Here is a 26,423-nt window from a genome sequence, read left to right as displayed (position 1 = left end):
AATGCCTAACCTGCATGTTAATAGAATAACTTGGTTCAAAATTAACTTCTTTAATGCATTACAAACAATAATTATCCTGTTGTTTCTTCTTAATTTGGGAAAGGATATTAAATCTCTAGGAGCTCTGTGTTCCAGTGTAAGATGAGCTGCAAAGTCATCTGTTACGTGATTGGGATCTCCTCCAGGTAATGCTGCACATATTGGACAAATCTGAAAATGATAAAAAGTTTAGAAAGTCTATCTGCATTATGGTCTTCAACAACAAGAAATCTCTAGCAGGAGCTGCCACATTAAAAAGCAGAAAGCATTTAAGTAAATTGGAATGCTAACTTAAGAAAAATATACCAGGAAGTGGGTACGAGGGCAAGAAAAATTAAACATGTATGCATCCAACACTAAATATTTCATCCAGCTTGAGCTGGAATGCGCATCCCTCATGAGAGAGTTCCATGACTGGTCTGCTGCTATAGCCTGCTATACTGCTGTCAATCTCTGGTAGTGCTAGGACACGCGTTGCGCTCCCCCCCCCCACACCTCTCACTAAAGGGACGGCAGGAGAGGGAACCAGGCAGGCTGCCTTTACTGTTGGGGTGAGGTGGGCAATGTTGGGCTGCGATGCGCACCTCTTTCCAGCTTCATCGCATTCCTCGCCCTTTCGCCCATTGAATCCCCTTGTAAAAAAAATCTCATTAGTTCAACTTGCGAGGCTTTTTTACAAGGGGATTCAATGGGCGAAAGGGCGAGGAATGCGATGAAGCTGGAAAGAGGTGCGCATCGCAGCCCAACACCGCCCACCTCACCCCAACAGTAAAGGCAGCCTGCCTGGTTCCCTCTCCTGCCGTCCCTTTAGTGAGGGGTGAGAGGTGTGTGTGTGGGGGGAGAAGCGCGACGCGTGTCCTAGCGCTACCAGAGACTGACAGCTCCGTCGTGTTCCTCGCCCTTTCGCTCATTGAATCCCCTTGTAAAAAAAATCTTGCGAGTTGAACTCATGCGGTTTTTTTTACTAGGGGATTCAATCGGCGAAAGGGCGAGGAACGGAACGGAGCTGGAAAGTTAAGAGGCATGCCTCGCTTCTCCCCCCCACCTGCCATCCATCGTTAAAGGGATGGCGGGGAAGGGAACCAGGCAGGCTGCCTTTACCATTGGGGCGAGGTGGGTGATGTTGGGCCGCGAGGCGTGCCTCTTACCTTTCCAGCTCCGTCGCGTTCCTCGCCATTGAATTCAGGGAAGCCCCTGGTAAAAAAAAAAACCTTCTCGCGATTTCAAGATGTTTGATTGAACTCGCGAGAAGTTTTTTTTTTTACCAGCCACTTCCCTGAATACAATGGCGAGGAACGCGACGGAGCTGGAAAGGTAAAAGGCGCGCCTTGCTTCTCACCTGCCCCAGAAATAATAAGCCCTCCCCTATAATAAGCCCAAGGCCATATTTCGTGGGCAAAAGAAAATAAGACCTTGTCTTATTTTCGGGGAAACACGGTAGTACTCCTGGGCCTGATACCCTATAAGTCATTTTAGCGTCCAATTTAATAACAGAGAGTAGCTGTTTTCTGCACTTTGCGGCATTTTAATTGCTTCATGGTAAATATTAGGTCTTACTGAAACTAAGCAATCTCAATATAGATAGGAGTGGAAATGACATGCCAGCCTATGTTTTGGACAGGCCTTCCTTGCTATTCAAGCCATTTTTGCCTCTAATGATAAGGCTTGAATCAAGGAGAGCTCCCAAGTTATATATGTTATTTCAGAAGAAGCACAAGCTTGTTAATGGGGCATTTTCCAAATTTTCTGGTCTATCCACATTATTTTATCTTATCTAGGTTCAGGGTTTTTGCCCTTATCAGGTCCACCAGTGGCTCCAGGCAACTTTGAAGCATCTGTACAATCTTTTTCTGGTTCAGATGGAAAGGAGAAATAGAGTTCAGTGCCATCAGTATACTGGTTGAGGCAGCACTCCAAATCTCTGGATAATTGTTCTCAATGCCTTTATGTAGATATGAACAGCAGGGGGAAACCGTTAGAATCAAGTACTTTGGGCCAAAATATAAATGTCTCATTGCCATTCTCTGGTGGCAGCTCTGCAGGTAGAAATTATACCACTTTAACATATTCCTGTAATTCTCTACGCTGGACCACACTGTAAACATCCTAAGACTTTATTCATGCAGGTGCATTAAATGCATGTTTGAGTTACAACAAGAAATCACAGACAATAAAAGTTATAAACAGGTGAGTCAAAATAGCTTTCAAAATTTCATCCCAGAATCCAAGTTCAATAAATAGAGAATCTGTGTGGAAGAATGTTACTGTTCTCATGGTCTGTTTGTGGGATTTAATGAAGCAGGCAAGTTGGTACATTATGTACAGAATTTTAGACTAGATGGCCTTGAGCTAATTCAACTCATTTGAGTTGTTCCTATAAGAATTTCTTTTTCCAATAATATATGTTCTTTTCACAATAAACACAGTTATATATAACTGAAGGGAAAGGGCGCATGCAAGGAAGTTTCTTTAATTGACTGCCACTCAAATCCAACACCAAATGTGTTTGAAATGTGTAGCTCAGCACTTACCTATAAAGACTCCATTCTCTTATTACTACTATTTGCATGTTGTTTACATGCAAATAGACTCTAATATGGGCAACATTAATAATACCTGCTATTATCTTTCTTAAAGTAAAAGTAAACAGCTTTCTTTTAAATTCTTTCTTATAACAGAACAAAAAAACTATATGGATGTTAATATAAATTAATTTTTTTCTGGATGCCCCAGGAATTTTTATAATTCTGGATGCCCCAGTCAAAAAAAATGGCCAATCAAATTATCAAGAACTCATAAATGTGCCCTATCTGGTAAAGCACACATTGAAATATGTGGAGTCTAAATGCAACCACATAGGAAGGGTAATATAGGTCTTATAGGATAACAGGAATTTGTGTGATAACATAAATGAAATAACTGACTGATTGGTGTTGACACTAAAGTGACTATATGTAAATACATTTCTAGGATGATCGCTCGAGGTCCCTGAAAGGTGCAATTACTGCTGGCTGTCCTCTTTTCTTTCCTTCTGCTTTTTCCAGTATTATAGATTTCTCAAGAGAGCTGGGACTTCACAAAATGTGTCCAAACATAATCATGTGAGACTAGTCATTTGTGCCTCAAATGAGAACTCTGAATTGAGATGTTTTGTGATCCAGTTATGTGCTTTCTTGGGTATTTATAGTATTCAAGAATCTTCTCCAACATGGAAGTTCAAAAGCAAAATTCTATCCCTGCTTTTCCAAAATCCAACTTTTGTTTCCATTGAGGGCCAAAGGGGAAAAAAATCACTGCCTGCACAATTCTAATATTTGTACATAAAAACATGTCATGGCATCCAAGTATCTTTTCCAAGGCTTTCACTACTGCCTTACAAAGTGCGAGTCTGCATTTTTCACTGACTCTGCTTTACTCTAATGATAAATCTATTTTTCATAATCATACATTGTTTAAGAATAGCAGGCCTTTACCTGCATCCAGAGTTCATTTATATTTTTCCGTGTAAAAACAATAGATTGCACCAGCTACATTTGGAGATAGATCAATGAATTTTAAATGTAATGATTCTGTTACTTATTGTTTTCCTCTAACAGTACATGAAAAATATGTGTTTTATATTATTTTAAGGCATTTATATCTCTTACACTGGGCAAAGAAATCTGGGCACCTCGCAACAAAAAATATTAATTTCTGTTATTAATTGAGGAGTATGGCTATTATATAATTACCACTTCTGTTGATGTTTCTGCGTGTTCTGAAGTAACATGTTCTTGAAGAGATGTTTCCGTATAACCCATTTTTCCACAATATGGACAAGTAAAAGACTGTGGCTGCTCTACAGAGAAAGCTTCTCCACCATAGTACAAATCTGAAATAATAAAGAACATGACAACTGCAATCAAAACAAATTATCATGTTGGAAATATAGAAAACATTCTTTAAAAAAAAGTTTTTAAGAACTATTTAGCTCAACATACAATTTACTGGACTGAACTTTCTGAATATAAAACTACTAATATTTACCATTCAAAAGCAAAATGAACCACATATAACCTCAGCTAGCCAACATTAATATTATCCTATTTTTCTCTATCATGGTTACATGTTATAATCACATTATTTTAAACTACAAGAATCAATGCTATTGATTAATCTATAACCTGATTTTTTGTAGTACACAAATAGATCCAACCCTACTGAATACTGGTAGCATCTACTTTTTCTTTGCTTCCTGTATTGAGAGCACATGAATGCCAGGAACTATTAAAGACAATCTGAAGTAACGATATACATCATTATTTCCTCAAAATCTTACAGCATTTATACAGTCTGTCTCCTAGGGAAGGTTCATAACTAAGCAAATAAGAGAAAATTTCAAGCTGAAATATAAATAGTCATTCTTTGCTTTTGTGCAAACTGAAATATTGACAGTACACAGGTTATAACCACTTAGTTAAATGACTGTTCAAAGTTAGCGGTGATGGTGAAGAAGTAGTAATTACGACCTGTCCTCGAAGTTCAAGCAGTTGCAGCTTCCCAACGGCCGCAATCCTGGTACTTGGTGCCAGGCTTTCAATTATGATGCTGCAGAATTCTGCGGTTACATGATTGCAATTTCCAATGTGATTGCAAATTCTTGCTGGCTTCCCTCAAGCAAAGTAAATGGGGAAACTGGCAGGAAATTGGAAGCTACCCCAGCCACTTTTTAACCTATCTGCACTCTGTAGCACATGCCTGAAGCACCTCCCCCCCCCCATCCTCTGGAGAACCTGCCCACCCCCCTGGAATTCCAGTCTCTTCCTGTTTAGTGACTGATATGGTTCTGGGGTTGTGATAGTGACTAGGACAGCGATGCAATTATGTGACATTCCACTGTGTGACAGCATTACTTCATGATGAAAATTCTGGTCTCCATTGTAAAACTCTTCTTAAAATATAAAAGCTTCTCCATTCAAATCCAAGTGGAATTATTTGCTATGCCCCCTGACAAATGTTGCACTGAAAATAACACATGCCACCAGTGGGCACTCTGTGCCTTGTAAACCTTCTGCAATACTAAATCATATTTTTACAGACCACAAAACTGCTCCAAATCCCCAAATAATCTTTTTTCATTATCCAAGCTGTTAGTTTATTGAACCTGCAACATGATTCCTCTCCATGAGAGAATGAATATATGTGAGCTCTTACTAGCTATGTGGGCAAAAAAACTTCCTATCCATGATGAATTTCATGTATCAGCTATATATTTGATGTCCTGATTTATGAATAATAAGACGGCATACCCCCAATTGAAATAACTATATGAGCCCAGGTGGATATTTCCCATAACTTAATTGTGTTATAGCAGCCTCTTAGCAAATATTAAATCACGGTTAAGGAACAATAATTCTGATCAACTAAAATTTTAAACTGGCAATACAGATAGTTCTTAAATTATAAAACTACAATTGGGACCAGAATTTCCATTGCTAAGCAAGGCAGTTGTTAAGTGAGTTACATCCAATTTTATAACCTTTTTTTGCCACAGTTGTTAAGTAAATCACGTGAACATTACGGAAACCCAGCTTCCCCTATTGCCTTTGCTTGTTGGAAGCTGGTTGAGAAGGTCAACAATTACAATCACATGACACCAGGATGCTGCAACTATCTTAAATACATACCGTTTGCTAAGTACCTAAATTTTGATCATGTGACCACGGGGAAGTCACTTTTTCCAGTGCTGTTGTAATTTTAAACAGTTGCTAAATGAATGGTTGTAAGTTGAGGACTACCTGTATTATTTGTTATTATCAAGTAGTTAGAGACATCGCCTCTTTTAGCAGGGAAGAAGCTCTGACTGCCTTTCCACAAAACAGGGATTGTTCCAATAACGCTTTAGTGAAAATCATTCTTGCACAGAGACATATTAATCATGGCTTGCCACCAGACTTTCATTTGTTTTACCAATACCCGAATCATAAGTTAACATTCATACAGCATATACGACACATTGTATCTTACCAGATTTACATTGAGTAGGTCATCTAACCCTTAGGCCCGACCCTATAGTTAAGATTTCTTGTAACCACCAGTCAGGAATCATGGCTACAAAATCATTGTTCTGTCTGCTATCCAAGTTATGAAATTTAAAAAATTATGAATTCTCACTTCCTACTGCTGGACATTAGGGTAGTATTAGGAACAGATCGAAAATAAAATCAATATTTGCCCTGTTTTTCCACTGCTCCCAGTTCTGATCAGCCATCTCCCTTGCACTCACCCATGTACAATGGCTCTAGTCTCAATCAGGCTATCTGCCTATTTATATTTATGCTGGTCAACCATGTTTCTGGGGTATCACAGGTGGCAGGAGACGAAATAGACGGAAACCATTATCAACAGCGGTCTCTCTGAATCATTGCCTATGTGTCTCATGATTAGCCAAAGCCAAAGCGTACTGTGCACAGATATCTAATGGCAGGCTAGTGTTAATATACCATCACAAAAAAGGTAAATTGTGGTTTCAAGCTACATTATTTTGCCAATTAATAAATTAAGATTTGATTTTGCTATGGCTTCACAGATGCTAAGTATAGCCAATTATATTTCTACCTGCCCACAGATGAAATCTTTTCACCATGTTGAAAAGTGTTCACAAAGTGCCTATAAGAAAGATTGAAGTTAGAAAAAGACAGGCTTAAAAAAAAAATACAATCAGCCTTCCTTCCAGACTTAATTCAACAATTTCCCAATTTAAGAGAAGTGTGACATTATTTTGGCCTCCCCCAAAACGATCAAAGGCAAAACATTAAGCTTCCTATCTTCACATCACTAACACTTACTGAATGTGCCGAACTAACAACTATAGTGTGAATTACAATAAACGTCTTAGGTAAGTATATTAATAGTAGTAAGCTCTGATACCTGTATAATAGTAAGGTGACAGCTCTCTTTATATACAGCATGAGAAAGAGATGCTTGTACATGACTGGAGCACTGAACAGAAGTCTAGAGGCAGAAAGCGTGTCCTCTATCCACATTTTTTTACATTCAACAAAGATACTGTCCTTCTTAAAAAGTCCTTAAAACTATAAAGAAGCTGGACATAACTAAGACTTTGCTGTATAACATGCCTAATGATGTTTAAAGTTTGCCTTTGGCTCATACAGGGCCAGTATCCAAACTGCCACAAACCTCCTTTCACATATAGTGAAGAGAAAGTGGCTGACAGAATTGAAAAACACCCAAGCTAGGCAGACCCAGCTCCTGTATTGTGATAGGAGCATTGTACATGGACTGCACAGAGACACTTGGGGGTTATGAGCTGCACTTGATTTTGCTATGGTTTCACAGCATAGCAAAACAACAAAAGAAAACAAGTTCTTTTGGAGTTGAGGAAGTGTGCTGGACCAGTGCAGACTTCAACATAAAGTTAGATGAAAAATAAAATGGCGTTCTACAATTGAGATAACAGCATTAACCGCTCCACCGAAGCCACGTCAATCAGCTGTGATGAGATGCCAAAAAGGTTATCCATCATCAATTACAGCCTCTTCCTTGATATGCTGGTTGATGGCGTAATACCAGCTCTTAGGAAAATGCAGCCAACTCCTGGCAGGCTGCCCAGGGCTCAGCGGGTATGATCAACTATTCCTTCATTGACTTGGCCAGGTAATATGCTATGTCTGGCTGAATGTCATCCTGGCAGATGGTCTGGTTGCTTTTCTTTTCCGTAACTGTGCCTGATTCTGCTCCACAATCTCAATACCTTTAGCCATGTTACCTTCTGAAGGAAATCTGGGTTGCTGCTAACAAACGTCTTTCTGCCTCCTCCTTTCTAGACCTTTGTTTTCTTCATTTGTCCTTTTATTTTCTTTACAAACCTGGTTTACCACCTTGACTTTATATTTTTTCTGACATTTTTGGATTATCTGCTCTGCAGCGATATGAAACCTAGAAGGGTTTTCTTTTACAGGAATGGTGGGTACATGATTACAAATTGTTTTGGATAAATTCTACACAGTAGCTGGATTAGATATTATTACAAAGGACTGGAAGTAATTTTAAAAATATAATTATGAATCTAGTTATGTAAAATCAAGGTAGAATTAAAAACACAGTAACAAAGAGCTTGTATAATTTAATGGTTAAATCACTGAATTAGAAGTTGAGAAACATGAGTCCTGTCTTAAGCACGAAGCAAATGGGCAACTTTAAGCTCATCACTCTGTCTCAGGCCTAGAAAGGAGGCAGTAGAAAAACATTTCCAAAAATGTAGTTCCCAAGAGTTGAAACTGACAAAAAATAGCAATAATCAAAAGGACCACTCTTTCATTTTTTTTCTAATACTCCCAATATCAGCACTCAATGCAAAATGAATTTAGTCATTCACTTAAAGAAATAAATACCGTATTTTTCAGAATATAAGACGCATTTTTTTCCCTCAAAAAAGAGGCTGAAAATCTGGGTGCGTCTTATACACTGAATACAGCATTTTTGGCCTCCCGAAATTGTGCCCCCTTCACCAAAATGGCCACGCATAGCTTTTAGAAGGCTTTCAGAGAGCTCCTGGGACTGGGGAGGGCACACATGAATGAAAAACGGCCCGCTTTTCTCCCCCCCCAGCTCCCAGCAGCACTCTATAAGCTTCCTAAAGGCTATCCATGCCCCCTTTTTAATGAAAAATGGGCTGTTTTTTGCTTGTCCCCCCCCCAAGCATTCTACAAGCCTCCTAAGGGATATTCATGCCCTTTTTTTTGGAAAAAAAATGGGCCCGTTTTCATGAAAAACGGGCTGTTTGGGGGAGGTTTGCAAAGTGCAAAAACTTTTTTAAAAAAAATTTCCTCCTCAAAACCTTGCTGTGTCTTATACTCCAGTGCGTCTTATACTCCGAAAAATACGGTACTACACTAAGAGAAATCATCCAATATAAAAGTGTATGAATTGCATTGTGTATTTTTGATATACTTAAATCCAGATGATTAATATTACAACTTTTAAATATGAACAGACCATAACCACCATCTGGTACTTTTTGGGTTAGAATTAAACATTTCACTTACTTAGTTCATACTCTCTAATTCAACACCCCTTACCCCATTTTTTTAAAACCATCTACTGTACTATTTAAATATGAAGATGAATTTGCCAAGATGGAAGGATAGATGACTTTGTCACGTTAGACATTTAATTATATACAATAAATCCTTCATTATGGAATACTGTATATATTAACAGAGGGAGCTAGCAGATGTTCCAAGCCCATTTTACAGGTATTCTAGTTTAGCTACTGCCTCTTTTAGCAACCGTTTGCAATTACAATGGTAATGAAAAAGTAGCTTTGCAACCAGTCTACATATTTACAGCCTTTGCAGATGTGCAAAGCAAAAGAAAGCTGAAGTAACACAGTTGCCGTTTCACTCAGTGACCACTTCACTTACAATTGCCGGTCCCAATTGTAGCTGCTAAACAAGGATTACCTGTACTGTCTTATCTTCAAAAGTATGACAGGTCATCAGATTAGTTCATTGCAAGCATATGTAGGTGTCAACTTACAACAAATGAGACCAGAATTTCCATTGCTAAGCAATGCAATTGTAAAGCAAGACTCTCACTTAGTGATGGCAATCCCTATAGTCCCATTTGCTGTTGTTAACTGAATACCATAGACATTAGGTGAGGCAACTTCCTGCTGGCTTCCATGACCAAACTCAGTGGGGAAGCAATCAGGAAATTGCAGCCGGGTTAACCTGTTGGCTTCTCCATTGTCTTTCTGAGGAAGTCAACAGGGAAGACTGAAAATCACAACCATGTAATTGCACTTGGCAACCAATTGTAAACTTAAAGGTGTTGTCAGGCACGCAGATTGGGATCACCTGACCATGAGGTGCAAGAACAGCTGGAACTCCAAGGAGTTGTAGATTGAGGACAGATTATGAGAGCCAGTTTGGTGTAGTGGTTGAAGTGCTAACCTAAAAAGCAGGAGACTGTGAATGCTAGTCCTCCCTTAGGCAGAGCTGGCTGGGTGACTGAGCAAGTCACTCTCTTTCAGTCAAGGACACCCCACCACGGGGTTGTTGTTGCAGGAAAAATAGAAGGCAAAAATACCAAATATGTTAGCTGTCTTGAGGTGACAATGAATACACATACACACGATATAAAAATATAATAATGCTCAAATATAATTAAATGCATTGATTTCTATCTTTCTTATCTATGTTGGAAAGAGTGTAATAAAGCTGCAAATTGCTCATACTTTTCTGTCTTTTCTGTGACTCAGTATCACTGCCTAAATTCCAGCCATCCCAGTCTACAGGGCTTTAAAGGAAAAACATTTGTCTTCCATTTCTCACACAGAAGCACTACTACTATCTCCTCTAAGGGAATAGCTGTGAAAAAAAAACATATCTGTGTGCTAAGCTGCTGGATCAGCAAACTTCTGAATTTTTTTTGTATAGCCAAAATGTTCTTGCCTGCCCCTTTCAATGTCACTGCCGGGGTTTCTGTCATTGTTTCTAAATCTTCCAGCCTAAAAAAATAAAAGGCATTTGCAGGAAAAAGGTCTGTTACCCATCTGTTCAAAACTGGTGTGATCTTGTCATTTCTTTTCTGTTTGGAAACAGTAACAGTTGAAGCGCTCATCAAAGTGCTCACAGCAAATTTAGTAAGAGTCGTATCACAGGGAATATATACCGAGACAACAGGACATACATAATGACAATAATATAATACTGGTGTGCGCGCGCACACGCACGCACGCACACATACATACACACACACAAACAAACAAACATACATACATATGAACACACTCCTAAGCAAAAGAACTGAAAACCTAGGGTAGAATTTGATGCAAGATCAAAGTAACCTAATGAAGAGAGAAACATAGCAAGAAAGGAAAAATAGGAAGAAAAAACATGGAGAAAGAAAAGTAGGGAGATAAACAAGTTACAAAATCCTCTCACTAATTCTAAAATGCTTTACTGTATAACTTTATTGTTCAGATGAGAGAACTGGGGAAAAGCATGTAGAAGCAAAGATATTCTTTTCCTCCCAGAGCACTCTGATACAATTGTCTCAATTAATTTTTGGCCGGCAACTAGAAATTGGATTTTTCAATTGCTCAAATCTTTCCTGTACATACGTAATTTCTATTCTAGTCCAAAACTAGTATAAAAGTAACTTCCTGACTTAAACTTCATCTGTGTTAAGAAAAACTCAGACAGACATTCCTAACACAATTTTCTGACAAAATATTACAGTCTGAAGGCATTAATAGAACTAAGTGTCCCACTAATCTACTAGTTGCCATGCTCTGCATATGCCTCAAAGGCTTTCAGACTGGGCAACTGCAAACTTATCTATAATCAAACTTAAAATTGTAAGTATTCATTCTGTTGTGCTTTGAATCAAGACCTTCAGTGTCTCATTGCCATTTCCCACTGTGTTCTTGACCTGGAAAATAAAAAGAAAAGCTAAATTTATGCTGTGTGACTTGGAGCAAGTCACATTCTCTTACCACAGCTACCCATAAGGTTGTTGGTTTCAGGGGAAAATAGGAAAGAGCAGCCAGTCTTCCCATATCTACCACTGGCCCATAAGCCCATACTTCTCACTGACTTAATCTGTTTCAGTTATTTTATTTTATTTGTACGTTTAGTTTGTTTTGTGAGGGTATGCATGTGAGGTCTCACTTATTTTGGCTATGTCTTGTGGCAGAATTCACTGGAGAAAGCAATTATGCTGGGAAGATTTAGCAGAACGCCATCAAAGCTGGCACCAACCACAGCACAGAAAAAGCAGTGCAAGATCAGAAGATGTGCCCAAAGAATCTCCCAAGAGTTGGACACAACTGAATGGATAAAATAATCATCATGATCATCATATATGTGAGTGCCATTTAGTGTAATGGTTAACACACCAGGTTAGAAACTGTGAGTTCCAATCCCACCTTAGGCTCAAGTCCAGCTGGTGACTTTGGGCCAGCTCCTTTGTCTCAACCCTAAGGAGGAGGCAAGAACAAACCACTCCAGAAAATATGGTCATGAAAACTGCAGGGACTTTTTGTGTAGTTGATAGGAGTCAAGACTGACTTAAAGGTACACTTGCACACAGGTGCATAAACACACAAATGGGTATGCATATATATGTGTGTGTGTGTGTGTAGAGATTTCCAAAACTGTTTTTCTTTTCATTCCGTGTGTGTGTGTGTGTGTGTGTGTGTGTGTGTGTGTGTGTAGGATATGAAAAGAAAAACAGTTTTAGAAATCCCTGTTTAAAAAGGAGCCCACATTTTCTTATTAAAACAAGTTCTTAGTGTCAAAAAACCTATTTCTTCACAGGAAGTCATATGCAAATTAGAATTTGTGACATACAATTTTTGCCCTTTTGACTTAAAAGAAAAATCAACATGACTACATTATTATTATAGGCCACTGAAGCACAAACAGTTTAATCTATGTGAACATCAACATTCTCTTTTAAGATTTATAGAAAGCACACATAAAAAAGTGAAACTGAAGAGATATTTTTACACAAAAGTTTTCTCCAAAAAGGAAAAGAAAAAGGTATCAACAGATGAAAAAGAAATACTTGCAGTGAGTAAGTAAATGACATTTGTCAAGGAGAAATTGTCTCTGATTTAAACAAGTAGTCCTGAACTTACAACCATTCGTTTAACAGATTAACAGGGTAGGAAAGGAACCTTGTAAGTCATCTAGTCCAAAACCCCCACCCCCACCCCAAAGCAGGAGACCCTAAACCATTTCCGACAACTGTTAGGAATTGACAACTGTTATCAACTGTTCAATTATAACAGCACTGAAAACACCATAAAAGCTTGATCTATGTCACTTTTTTCATATCTCATGAATAGAAATGCTTTGATTTTAATAGTATGGAGAACTGTCAAGCAGAATGTAAGCACATTTATAGCAGTTCAATCCCTCTATTATCTACAATTCTAAAAATATTTGAAACGTGAAAAAAAGCGTAAAAGCTATAGAAATATCAAAGCCAACAATGAAATCTTTCTCACAGCAATTTATGTTGAATGTTCATTCTACTAATATATTTTCTTAGCTGTTTCTCCTATCATACTAGTTCTAACTCCTCTCTTTTGTTTTTTCTTCTTCTAATTTTTAAACCACAAAAACCCTAAGCAAATTTACAATTCAAACAGTAGAAGAAAATACCCCTTAACTCATACAGGTTGATTCTGAATTAAATGACCTTGCAGTTTTAAAACATAAGTTGGCTAGAAGGACCTTAGTTTTACTTATTTTTGGATGATCTGTTTGTTGGTACATTGTTAGTTCTAAAGAAACCTCCAATGTAAAACCTTTTCCTCCCAAGTACAAGTCGTCATGCAAATGCTGCCATTATTGACTTGCCTCCTGACATCTGACACAAGAAGACAAGTTACCACATTTTTAATGGCACACATACTCTAACCTGACTCACTTCCAAGCCTCTCCTCGAGGACGCCAAAGAAAAAGAGCAAAAATCTGTGATGGGCCATGTATCAGTGTGGCAAAAACTCAAGTTAGTTTACTAGCTATAAAGTTGCAATCTGCAAAACCACAATACATGCATGCTATTGGATTTTTTGTGTTTTTACCATCTTTTATGTTTATTCTGTTTTTCTGTTTGTTCTGTAATAAAATTCTAGAAGTATTTTTTGTTTACCTGGAAATATAGGACATTAAGTAGTAAGCAAGTAAGTAAATAAATAAGTAAATAAAAGACAAGAATCATTTACCAAAATCTACCCTTGTTAGTATGCACTGCATTGGATGGTCAGTTGTATGCCTTGTCGTCGTTGCACCACTTTCATAACAAGATGCACACAGATCGTAATCGTAGCAAATTAAACACTTGTATCTGCGACCTCGGAAATTGCCTTTTAAACATGCATCGCAGCTGACACCTGCAAAAAAATTAAACAGAAAATCATTAGCCATTTGCATGAACAATCGACATCTATGCAATTTCATTGCAATACCACTGTCCTGAATTACTAGCAATTCTATCAATTACCTTATAGTTGAAAATTAATGTTCATGATTTCATAATTATCCTAAACATGCTTCTCACATTACAACAATCAGCTAAAATGCTGACTATTCATATTCTCATATAGGGATCTCCAACATGAGGGTTTCCAGGTCCACTTTGAGACCCATAATAATACTTACAAAAAGACCACTAAGGCATGCTTACAAGTTTATTTCAAAAGAAGATGGTATTGTGTGCAGTCCATTTAAATGAGGGTAACATGTGAGACAACAGTAAGATAGAGAGGTAGACTGACAGACAAGAACGGATAGAAAAAGTACAAGCTTGCCGGCTGCCCAGAATAGAAAGCACCTCCTTCATGGACTGCAACAAAACAGGAACTATCAAATCTTTAACTTTAATCCTATTCTCACCCTCTCCATCTCCTCCCTCCCGCAAAGACTAGGAGACTGATGGAGATATGCAAGGCTGTGGAATTCAGCAAGTTTGTCAGAAAAACTGAGACCAACAGGTGTACACTGGAAAGAAAGCATCGTTCCATGTCCAGAGAGGACAAGCAGGATGGCTGCATGTTTTGCCTCCTATAGGAGTGCTATCATAGCCATGCCCAGGACTGAAACCTCCTCTTTCCACTTGCGTGTTCCCCACATCACTGGTTCAGCTCTTGTTACCAGCAGCTGCTGTCCAGAAACTCTGATGGTGACTACAGGTGTTTATGTCAATGTATAAAACTTTCAAAGTTGCAGACCTAAAACTAATAAACTGGTCTTTTTGAAAGGCTTGTGATGACCTAAGTTTGAGATCCTTGCCCTAAAGTCAAAAGACTTTCTATACTCCATTATTTTGGTATTTCACACTACCAGATAAAAGCATTTTTATACAAACCAAACAGATATAGTTCTTGTAATACATTTCATGCTGACCAGGGCATACTGACATAATACTCTTGTTTAATAAATGTATCTTAACTATATAACTACTGTAAGTTAAAACAGAGAGAGACTGAGATTACTGCTAAATCTTTGGTTTGAAAGGAATCTGTACTAGTTGATTCTAGTTATATACAGACAAAAATTATCACTGGTTTGTCCATTAAAAGCGTATTGTTTAAAGTTATCTAGAAAAGCACTGATAAAATATTTCAAGCACAGATTAAGAGCATAACATATCTGAAGCAAATAATGTATGGCATTAAAGTCATACCGTGTACAAAAATATTCATATTAGCTTTGTAAATATGTCAAATTTAGAAATAAATACATTCCAAAATGTTATTGAATTTCAAAATCTTCCAAATCCTATTTTCTACTAAAAAAAGAATCTGAATTTTTTTTCTTTGTTCAAAACAGCTGAACTGAAATATTTTACTAGAAGAGAAAGCAAAAAGTGGATTTGCAATTTAATACATGTATGCTTATACATTTCCTCAAATGTGAGTTTATTTGGGTTCCACGATACTCATTCTAAAGTATTTAACTGCTCCATTTAGTATTGCAATCTTAGTAAGCTTAAAAGAGAATCATGGACTTATAAGAACTGGAAGGGACCATTTAGAAACATAATAATAATAATAATAAATATTTATTTCTTAGCCGCACCCTCTCCCGAAGGACTCGGGGCGGCGTACAACAAAACATAGGAAATAAATATATCGACATACATATAACAAAACATATACCAAGACATATATACGACATATACAAGGAGGAGGTGAACTGATAGATAAAAACAAGTAAAAACACAATGTTTAAAAACCCCTAAATAAATTGAATACAATTAAAATACCCCAAATAAAAAACCCGTCAGGAGCGATATAGTTGGATCAAAGTTGAGCCAGGCCAGCATCAAGACTACCCCCCACTACTCAATGTAAAAAAATACAAATTCTTTTGTTTGTGTGTCCGGCTTCTTCCCACTACCTCTCTGAATAAAAAAAACTAGTAAAGGCAACAATCATTCAATCAAACCCTATTTTTATGTAACTTAAATTCCATTACGGCATTTCATGTTCTGAACACCAGAACACTGGAGAACCATCTTGATCTTCTATGTGACATCCTTGCAGGTGTTTGAATAGTACTGTTTTCCCATTCCATTTTCTTTTCTCAAGTGAGACATCCTCAATTCCTTCTTTCTTTTACAACTTACTTAGTCCTTTGACCATCATTATTGCCTTTCTCTGAACATGTTCCGATTTCTCTGAATCCTTCTTGAATAGTGCCCAGAACAGTCTAACTAAAGCAGAATAAAGTGGAACACACGCAAGCTGTGATTTGCAAATTACATCTGTTGATGCAGTCTAAATTTGTATTTGACTTTTGCAGCCGGCCACACTACACTCCTGTCTAATATTCTATTTCTACTCAACCACTATTGACTAAAAGATCTCTTTTACAAGTATCATTACCATCTTATACCCCATGCATTTGATTTTTGTTTCCTAGCTGAACTTGATGTTTGTCCTTATTAAAATTATTGTTATTTTCAGGCCATTTATTTTATCTGCTAAAATTATTTTTAATTTTTGTGTGTAATCTGAAAACCTCCAGCAATGGAGTACCCACAACTCTTGTGAGCAAGCTGTTCCATTGAATAATCATTTTCTCTGTCAGGAAATTCCACCTTATTTCCAGGTTGAATCACTCTCTAAGAAGCTTCCACCCATTGCTTCTTGTCCTGCTTTCAAGTGTTATGAAGAATAAATTGATGACCTCTTCCCTGTGAGAGTCCTCCATGTACTGGAAGACTGTTTTCAAAATTTCATTAGTATCTCCAGGAACTTCCTGCAATGGTAAAACTACTGTAAAATTCAGAAATCAATAGCAGCTACTCAAGGAAGTCATTGTGTTTACAAATACAATTTCATAATAAAACCAAGAAAACAAAGAGTGATGCACTGATTTGAAAGCAGTACCCATCTTTCCAACCAAAACTCTGCACTGGATTAAAATTTCAAATTTGTATATCAATTATATTATCATATTATCATTTATCACAGTCTGTCTTAATGGAGTTGGAACTCAAATATTTGTTTAATACATTTATATACTCATATACACATATCACATCACATCACATGCGGCTCTGAATGGCAAATTAAAAATCTGAATAAAAATAATAATCAAATTTGTAAAAGCACAAACAATAGGTACCACAAAAACCTAATTATATGGTAGACAGTATACAGTGCACAAAATTATTAGTATAATTTTCAATACAAATTCAGTACAGTTTAATTTAAATAAGGAAAGGTAAATAGTTTTGTATTTAAATGTTGCCAATTTTTCTAATATAATTTTATATTCTAAGTGGCATATTTAGCTAACACTGAGGTTTTTATTTTTTTCTCACATATTTCAGAATGTTTATGTATTTAAACCAAATAATCAACACAGATACAGTTGTTTTATACAAAGCATTTAAAATAAAATGCTAGCAAACTAGGAAGCATGGTATTTGGTTAGTATTATCAGTAAACTATTTAAAGCTTCCATCTGAAAGTTTAAAAATAAAAGCAAAATAATTCTATAGCATTTTAGATGGAAGATTTGGGTGAAATTATTGTTAATATTGTAGAATCCTTTTGTATGCTAAAACTTGGAAATGCTAGTTTTATTTAGAATCTTCCAATAGTTATATTTTCCATTTCAATTGACCCCATGATTTATCCAAAGTGCTATTGATGATACTGTCTCTGTAATTAACATTGCAGAAGGATTTAAAGTTTGATCATGCTTAATAATTATAGTGTATTAAATAAAGTAGTTATCATTAACTTCAACATGAATACAGTTTTGAAAGTACAGATTCAGTTCTAGTGAAGTGAGTTCCAGAAAATTCTGAATTGAAGACGTTGAACAGATTTTTTTGTTTTTTACACTATATTTTTTATGTATTACAATTCTTTAAGATAATAGTCTAGTGAAGAAACTTTATTTTAATAAAACCCAGCAATGCAGATGTTTAGTTTCTCCCTATGATGTGGCTTTCATCAACAAAGATTGGCGGAGACAATATTGTAATCAGGATTGAGAACCAGAAAGTATAAAATAGCCTTAGTATTTTTTCATTTGTTTGATATTTTCATGTCCTGAAAATATTGTGTCAAAGACTGGAAAGCTTGTGCAGACTACACATTTGTTTTTTATGTACTTTTGTATTCCTCTTTTCCTTCTTAGGACTGTGTAGGTCTAATAATATCACTGCTTCAACACTTAACAGAAAAAGAGAGGATTGGCATTGCTGCTGTCTTGACAGAATAGCCAAGTGATAGAAAGGCTGAGAAAAAGAACAGAATCGGCTGATCTCAAATTGTGGATGAGGATCATCAGTGATAAAATGTCAAAGAAGATTCCATTCCTGTGGCAAGGTCAAGTCAGAGGAGACTGCTGCTACTTGGTGAAAGCTTTTGCAGTTGAGTAAAAAGGCAAAGAGGCAGAAGACAGATTAGAACAGCACCTCAATCCAAGGGGGTTCATTCTTTCATATTAGTTTAATAAAACATTAACATTCCATAAATTGTACCTTCTGCAAGAGTTCATAAGGTATGCCAATCTGTAGGAGGTAATTTATTACCTCAGAACTCCCCCCCCCCCAAACTCAAGTACCTCCACCACAGGTGACATTCAGTAGTCAAAAACCTCAGTCTGTTTGCTTTCTCCTAATCTAGGTTATTCATCCACCATGAAAGCAGAAGAAATACTGAAGAGTAATGTGGATTCTTCCCATTAAATTTGATTGTTCAATACAGGAAGCTTCCAATAATTGTGGAAATTCTCACAAAGTGAAAAACTATTATAGCAGATCAGGTCTTTGCCAACACAAGGAAAGATGGAAACTACCTCATCTGCAAAAAAATTAGCTTCCAATTTTTTACATAGAATAAGGTAGAAGAAAATCAACAATAATTAAAAAAAAGAATAACGATTGCTATAAACAATATTTACACTGGATATCTAGCAATCATGGAATCATTTTGGTAAATAGCTTCACTATTTTGCTACTGCTTCTCTTAAGCTTTCCTGTCCTGAAAATATATTCTACAATGTTTTGTCTTGCCTTGACAGCCAGGGCAGGTTTGAAAAAATATTAACCTAACTCTATATTATTTGAAATGCTCTGCCCAATGTTCAGAACTCATGTTACAAAGTTACAATACTGTTACGGAATAATCCTACACGGGTAATCCTTCACTTGTGACTATTTGTTCAGTGAATGTTCAAAGTTACAACAGTGCTGAAAACAGTAACTCACAGTTGGTCCTCAAAGTTATGGCAATTTCAACACTTCCACGGTCACGTTATTAAAATTAGGCACTTAGCAGACTGCCCACCTAAATGTAGAAGAATATCTTGAATTGGGGTGGGTCCTTGGCTAATGACTGGTGGAATTTGGTTAACAGTGGCAATGGCATGAGCGCTGCCAGTGTGTAGTGTAATCTTGGTCTTAAACTTAATTTGATTGTCTCTTTTGATAACCATTCAAAAGCCAAAAAAGAAACAAAAAGACCAAAATTCCACTCCACCAGCAAACACCCTCATGAACAGAGATAAAAACCAAGATTAACACTCGACCAACAATCAATTCTAGCTTCCCAACTCAACCAAGTGACCCTGGACAGCTAACAATTTTAAAACTATTAAAAAAAAAAAACATTGAAACATATTACATATTTCCCCCAACAATCTGGATTCTCCTTTTACTGATCTCGGAAGGATGGAAGGCTGAGTCAACCTTGAGCCCCACCAGGATTGAACTCCACACAGTGGACAGAGTTTGCCTACAATATGGCACTTTAACCATTGTTCCACTAGGACTCATGTTGTTACCTAGGTTTGGTAATGAAACGTTTGCAAAAAACCCACCATGCTTGGACAGCACCAAGGATCCCACAATTGTAGTAATATATTCTAGTTCATACTTAACTTTCATGATTATTTCAATAATTTTATAAAAATGTTTTAGATATGGCAGTATTTTTTGTAGCAGAGATCACTCAGAAATGTAAGTTTGCTATACAAACAACTTATAATACACATACATGATATATCTTGTTTTTAATACCAACACAACTATACCTAGTATATTATTGATAAATGATATATGCATGTCTATTAGTGGCAACTCAATATAACTGCATTCCAAATCTGAGTTACACCAATATTTTCAGCTAACGCTTTTATTTTAATGGAAGCCTATTCTACCCAACAAATGGTGTTACAAATAAAATTAGTTTTCTGTCTTTCAAAGCTTGAAACAATTTCTAATGTTATTTTATGCCTTCTTGGACCCTCCCTGCTTAATTCTCCAACAGAGTTGAAATGCCAATAGAAACAAGATACAATCTTTGAACATTATGACATTAGAAAGAAGGCTTTCTCACAATGAAGGCTCACTGCAAGCTTATTGCAATGCATAAATCATATTACCGGTATTTAAATTTTGTTACTCAGAGATACAGAGCAACGATTAATTTCATGGATATTTTTGCGTTAATCCCATTATTTCTATATTTGAAAGAAACTCATGTTCACAATCTTGTTTTAAACCATGGTTTAGTTTACCTAGCATACAGGAACGTCTTTCAATCTAATTTTACCAAACCCAACAACCTGATTAACTAAGTACTTTGTGCAACATTGATTTCTAAAGCTACATCGCATCATTTTATTGTTCCTAATATTGATTCAAGACTGTAGAAAATACAATGCACAACATATATGGATAAATCTTACATGGCTTACATTCAAAAAGGTTTAGGAATCACAGGAGTATACACAAAATACAAACATTTTTTTATTTCAATTGCATAACAAAACAGTCTGACTCAAATGAATTCTGTTGAAACGTTTTAACTTGGCTGTAATCTCGCGGAACAAAACACTATGAACAAATCACAAAATATTTCAAGTGCATGGAACAACAATGAAAACTCAGGATCATTCCCTTGCTTTTCGTCCTAGGTCTGCAAAAGTGAAGTGATATTCCCTACTGAATGCTACCCATCTCCCAAACTTCAGAAAGTTTATCCAAGGGCACTGTTTACCTTAGCATGTCACATTATAAATCCCAGAGTTAAATTATTTAACATTCTTTTTAATTGGTGCATCAGTCCGATAAGGTTTTCTCTTTTTTTCTTAATTTCTTTGACTAGGCTGTCAAAAATGTGATGCCTGTTTGTCAGATGCAAAAGAACTATTTTATTCTTCCCCAGTGCTGCTGCTTGTGCAAAAGAATGGGTGAAAGAAAGAAAAAGAAGACTGCTAGAGCTTCTTAACAGCATGAATAACATAAATATTACAAAACAGAAGAGAACATGTAGACAGCATATAAACATTCATTCCCAGCCAGTATCTGTCTGTAACACTCATACAACCCACCTATACACTTGAATGGATTGTTTCTTGAAACAAAGCATATTTTTATTTCACCCTTGAGACAAAAAACATATTTTAGTTTATGCCCAACATACTAAAAAGGGCTCATTTCCTTGCAGTTGAAATGCTCTACATTTATCAAGGGATGACCAAAATATCCTAAGTGGGAGATATTGTTTTGTGAACTTTGAGTTTAAAACAAAACACCCATGCTGCGATAGTTTATCCTGACCACAAAATAAATATGCGATTTTATTCCAAGCATTCTGTAATTGGCTTTTTAAAAATCCAACACTGCAAATAAAATGGCATGGACAAGTTGAATCCTGTTACTACTGGTCAAAACTAAGCAAAGAGAAAAGTAAATAGAAATAGGGATCAGAAAAAAAGAGTGCAACAGGCAGAAACAAAGGTTAATACTATCCCTGGATCCCAGTCACTGAATTATCTGAATAAAAAACACTGTATCATAGGTCAGGTATAAAAAAAAGTTGCACATTGTACATTCAGATGATGGTATATTACAGCAAAGATAATTCAGAAGACTCAACTCAAAAATAAAAGCAAGCTTTGTAACTTTAGGTTTTGTCTAGATGCTCCTAATAATGAAAAAGTGTGAGCACATTGACCATTACATTGTAACTATACATACGTTCTTCATGTGGGAAAGTCCAAGAATGAGTTATATCCTTTCTGCCCAGAGACTGTGTCATCAAACTGTAGCCACGCCTCCATGTCTCTGTCTGGTTCCAGTTTCGACTCAGTCTTGCCCAAGAGACATAATTTCTTTGGTTGTAGGATTTTCAACATTATTGGACTCTCCATCAACTCAATCCTTCGCAAAGGTCTCAGGGTTGGTAGCTGCACATGTCTATTGCTCGTCACATGGCTGGCTCAGAGCTCATTCAGTGTGTTGGTTCTGCCGTCTGCCATTAGCGCTGATGTTTTCAAGGCCAGAGTCGCCCATTTATCGGCGACCGCCTCAGGACTCCCCTCACGAACCACCTGATTGAGGAAATCCCCCTGCCACCTTCAGAGCCTCCTGCTACATTTTCGAGGCCAGGTTCATCCATTTATCGGCAGCCGCAATAGGATTCCCCTGACTGACCATCTGAATGGGGAACTCTCCTGAAGCCACCCAGAGCGTGCCGGCTCTCCGGGGGCTCCCAGAGAAGTCGTGGCAACCATGAGGGTGTTCTCAAAGTCCCTGCATGACCCAGGCATACTTAAACAGCCGACTTCTGCAATCTTCCTCTCGATCACCAGCAAATCAAGGCTCTAGCCTTGCAGAAGGCTGCCTGCAGTGAGCCTTTTCAACCACCTGCAAGATTCAAGGTTTCCAGCCTCGTAGATTGTCAGATCATGATTGCGCATAGTCTGGCACATTAAGCCCACCTGCAGCGACTGCTTGAGTATCGCTTTGTATTCAAGGAGTTCCCACCTAAGATGGCGGATCTCACATCTGTGGGAGAACGGGCCATTCTACTGCTCCACCCCAAGGGCCTGTTAAGGAATCAGAGAGAGCACAATCGACTAGCAGATCATCTGCCTTCTTAAAGAGAAAGAAGCCTTCTCTCCTCAAGCATCCTTCCAGGGCGACAGAGAGGGACGAAAGAAGACAGAAAGCTCTAGACAAACAGATCTCTAGGGATGAAAAGGAGCTGACTAATCAGGGGAGATTTCCAGGACCATCTCTGGCCATACCCTCTACCTCCCATCTTGTAACTATGGAACCGTTATCCATTTCCAACTGATCAGGCTAACCCAGTTGGTCTCCAGGGGACGATGAGTCGTAATCTCCCCCATTGTCTATTACAGAGGGCAGAGAGTCAACTTATGATCCATTTGCCTGCACAGCCTCTGCAACAGGATCCAATAAGACCCAGACTGGCTCCGCAGGTCACGTTCATGCCCATAGCGGCGGGACTGCATCCAATGGAAAGCCCAATGCCTGAGATACCTGAGAATCTCAGACTTATCATTTCCCAGGTCATTACTCATGGCATAGCGACTGGTCTCCAGCAAAGAAGTCTAGCTGCCTCTGTAGCTTATGAGCCCTACACTTGTCTGCAGCAGTCTCAGCCTCCTGCAGACTTACCAGTATTCCAAGAGAATCGGGCTACCTTTCCCTCCCTGAGAAGCGAGGCCTCTCTCCTGGGGTATAAGATCAGAGAGAACTTGACCTTTCTGAGGACGAGAGTCTAACCCCTGATCCTACCGCCTTTACACCTTTATTCCCACAAATCCTATTCAAATCACTATTATACAAGGCCAGGGCCAGGGCCCGACTGGGAACCAAGCCCTCTGCCCCAGAAACACCCATGGGACAGCAGGACCCGGGAGACTGGCTATTCTCTGAGCCTCTGGCAGAACGGGAAGATATTCTAGTTCCTAAACTATTCTTGGACATAGTCCAAAAACAATGGTCTCGCCCAGGCTCTTTTCCCACTCCCGGTGAGAATCACAGGCGATTCTATAACATGGCGGCTGAACTCACCCAGGCACTCCAGCTGCCAACCATAGATGCCCCAGTGGCAACCCTTGCCTCCTCTTCCTCAATAGTGTCAGGCGACATAGCAAACAGCTTGAGGGCAGAGGACAAAATATCTGAACTGACTCTACATAAAATGTACCAGTCTCATGGGCTAGTACCATGGGATATTAAGGCAGCGTCTTCGCCCTCCTTTTTTAACTGTACATCCTTGATTTGGCTTTGCCAGTTACAGGAAAGGGTTTCACCCCAGGATGTTTGGTTATAGCAAGACATAAATAAGTTGTTGGCTGCTACAAGTTCTCAGCGGATACCACACTAAACTCTACGAAATATGCCTGCAGAGCTCTCTCATCATCCGTTACAGCTCGGAGAATGCTGTGGTTTCACAATTGGGAGGCGGACACTAAATCAAAATGGAGACTAGCTACACAGGAAACTCCCTGTTCGGGGCATCTCTAGACCTAATCTTAATAGAGAACAAAGACAGCACAAGATATTACCCCTTGAGGAATCGCCTGACCATAGAGTGGTGAGTCAAGGTCTGAGACCTACCTCACAGAAGTACCAATGAGATGGCTGAGATCTGTCTCCTAATCGTGTTGGGAGCTAACCCTCTGTCCAGGCCCGCCTGAAGGAAGTCCAGATCCTGCGGGATCGTGGCTCGAACCGGATCGTGGCCCCTGGAGCTGCACCATGCTGAAAAGGCATGCCATGTAATGCCGTAAATGCGCTCCGTGGAAGGTCTGCGAGCCGCCTGAATAGTCTGTATCACCCTGGGGGAGAAGTGGCCTTTCCTCAGGATGCTCCGCTCAAGCGCCAAGCGGTCAACTGAAGCCACTGAGGGTCCGGGTGCTCCAGCAATCCCTGGCTGAGGGAGATCCACTCCTGGGGGATCCTCCAGGGCCTCTTCACCGACAGATTGGAGATTGGCAAACCAAGGCCTCCAGGTCCAGTGTGGGGCAATCAACACCCCCTCCACCCCCTCCCGCAGGATTTTTTGTATGACCTTGGAAATCAGGGGTAATGGTGGATAGGCATTGAGGAGCCCCCAGGGCCATGGGCATTGGAGAGCGTCCACCCCCTCCACCCCCCGTGTCTGATACCTGGAATAAAACTTCGGGAGCTGGGCGTTGAGAGGGGTGGCGAATAGGTCAACCTCCAGGCGTCCAAAGTGTCTTGCCACTTCCTTGAATATCGCCGGCTGCAGCCTCCACTCTGAATTGTCCACCTCGGTCCGGCTGAGCCAGTCGGCTCTGATGTTGTCCACCCCCGCTATAAGTTCCTTTCGGCCCACTGCCCCAGTCATTTGGCCTCCTTCATGAGGGCATTCGATCTGGTCTCCCCCCATCTGTTTATATGAGCTTTGGTGGTGATGTTCTCTGTGAGGATTAAGAAGTGGCTACCTCTGACAAGGTGATGAAATTGAAGGAGGGCCCGGCGGACCGCCCTGAGCTCCAACCAGTTTATGTTGTGAGTCAGTTCCGCCTGGTTCCATTGTCCTTGCGCCATCTGAGCCCGCAGATGGGTGCCCCATCTGAACAGGCTTGCATCCGTTGTTACCTTCACCCTGTCTGGCGTTCTGAAGATCTCGCCCTTGGAGGTTGCCGGGGACGTCCACCAAGTCAGTGAGCGGGATACTTCTGTGGGCAGAAGAACCTTGGTCTGGGAGCAGCTCATGTGCCTTCGCTGGAAAGGCAAAAGGAACCATTGGAGGTCTCTGGTGTGGAACCGAGCCCAAGGGACAATGCCAATGGCAGACACGATGGTGCCAAGCAGCTTGGACAGTGTGGCTAAGGATACCCTACGCCTCCTGGCTACCTGAGTGGCTAGCTGCCTAAGAGAGAGAGAGCTGTCTTTCTGATGACAGAGAAACCGTGCCTGCCTCTGTATCTATCAGGGCTCCTAGGTGGACCAGACTAGTGGAGGGGTGAAGGTGGCTTTTGGCCAGGTTTACCGAAAACCCGTGGTCTCTCAGGACTGACATAGTAGTGTCTACATCCCGTAGCGCACCCTTGAAGGAAGGCGTCTGCAATAGCAAGTCATCTAAATAACATTGAATTCGAACAGGAACCTGCCTCAGGTGAACTGCCAAAGCCGCCATTACCTTCGTGAAAACTCGAGGGGCGGACGACAACCTGAAAAGCAGGGCTCAATACTGGAAGTGGTGCCCTAGGTAGCAGAACCCGAGTACCCAAACTCCAACCCCCTGAAGGAATCTTGACCCCGGAAGGAGGACCCGAAATCCTGCCCCCGGAAGTTGGGGCATCTAGGGTATGGCACCACCCTGAAGTTGGACTTCTTGTGAACGGTGGGGAGCACCATCCGCTTGTCCTTGTTCTCTACCAGGAATGGGTCGAGGGCTGCTCCAAAGAGGGATTCTCCCATGAAGGGGGCCGATGTCAGGCGCCATTTGTGGCGTACTTCCGCTTGCCACTGCTTCAGCCAAAGCAGCCTGCGAGATGCTACAGATGAGGCGATCGCCCTGGAGGCAAACCTGGCTGTAGCTAAGGTAG

General features: G+C 39.3%; 1 protein-coding gene across 3 annotated transcripts in view; it reads right to left on the bottom strand.

Moving 5' to 3' along the window:
• The window catches only part of KCMF1 (potassium channel modulatory factor 1), a 48,131-nt gene that overhangs the window by 7,892 nt on the left and 13,816 nt on the right, over positions 1-26,423 (bottom strand). For all 3 annotated transcript variants that reach the window (XM_081943218.1, XM_081943217.1, XM_081943219.1), the window contains exons 2-4: positions 13,784-13,951; positions 3,771-3,910; positions 109-210 (exon numbers count right to left, since the gene is read on the bottom strand). In XM_081943218.1, the coding sequence (XP_081799344.1) occupies positions 109-210; positions 3,771-3,910; positions 13,784-13,951 (410 nt within the window). The remainder of the gene's footprint in view (positions 1-108; positions 211-3,770; positions 3,911-13,783; positions 13,952-26,423) is intronic.

The sequence above is a fragment of the Natrix helvetica genome (assembly GCF_964273705.1).
Source record: "Natrix helvetica genome assembly, chromosome: 2".
NCBI lineage: Eukaryota > Metazoa > Chordata > Lepidosauria > Squamata > Natricidae > Natrix > Natrix helvetica.
The sequence above is the reverse complement of the archived record's forward strand: the minus strand, read 5'-3'. Positions and strand labels throughout refer to the sequence as shown.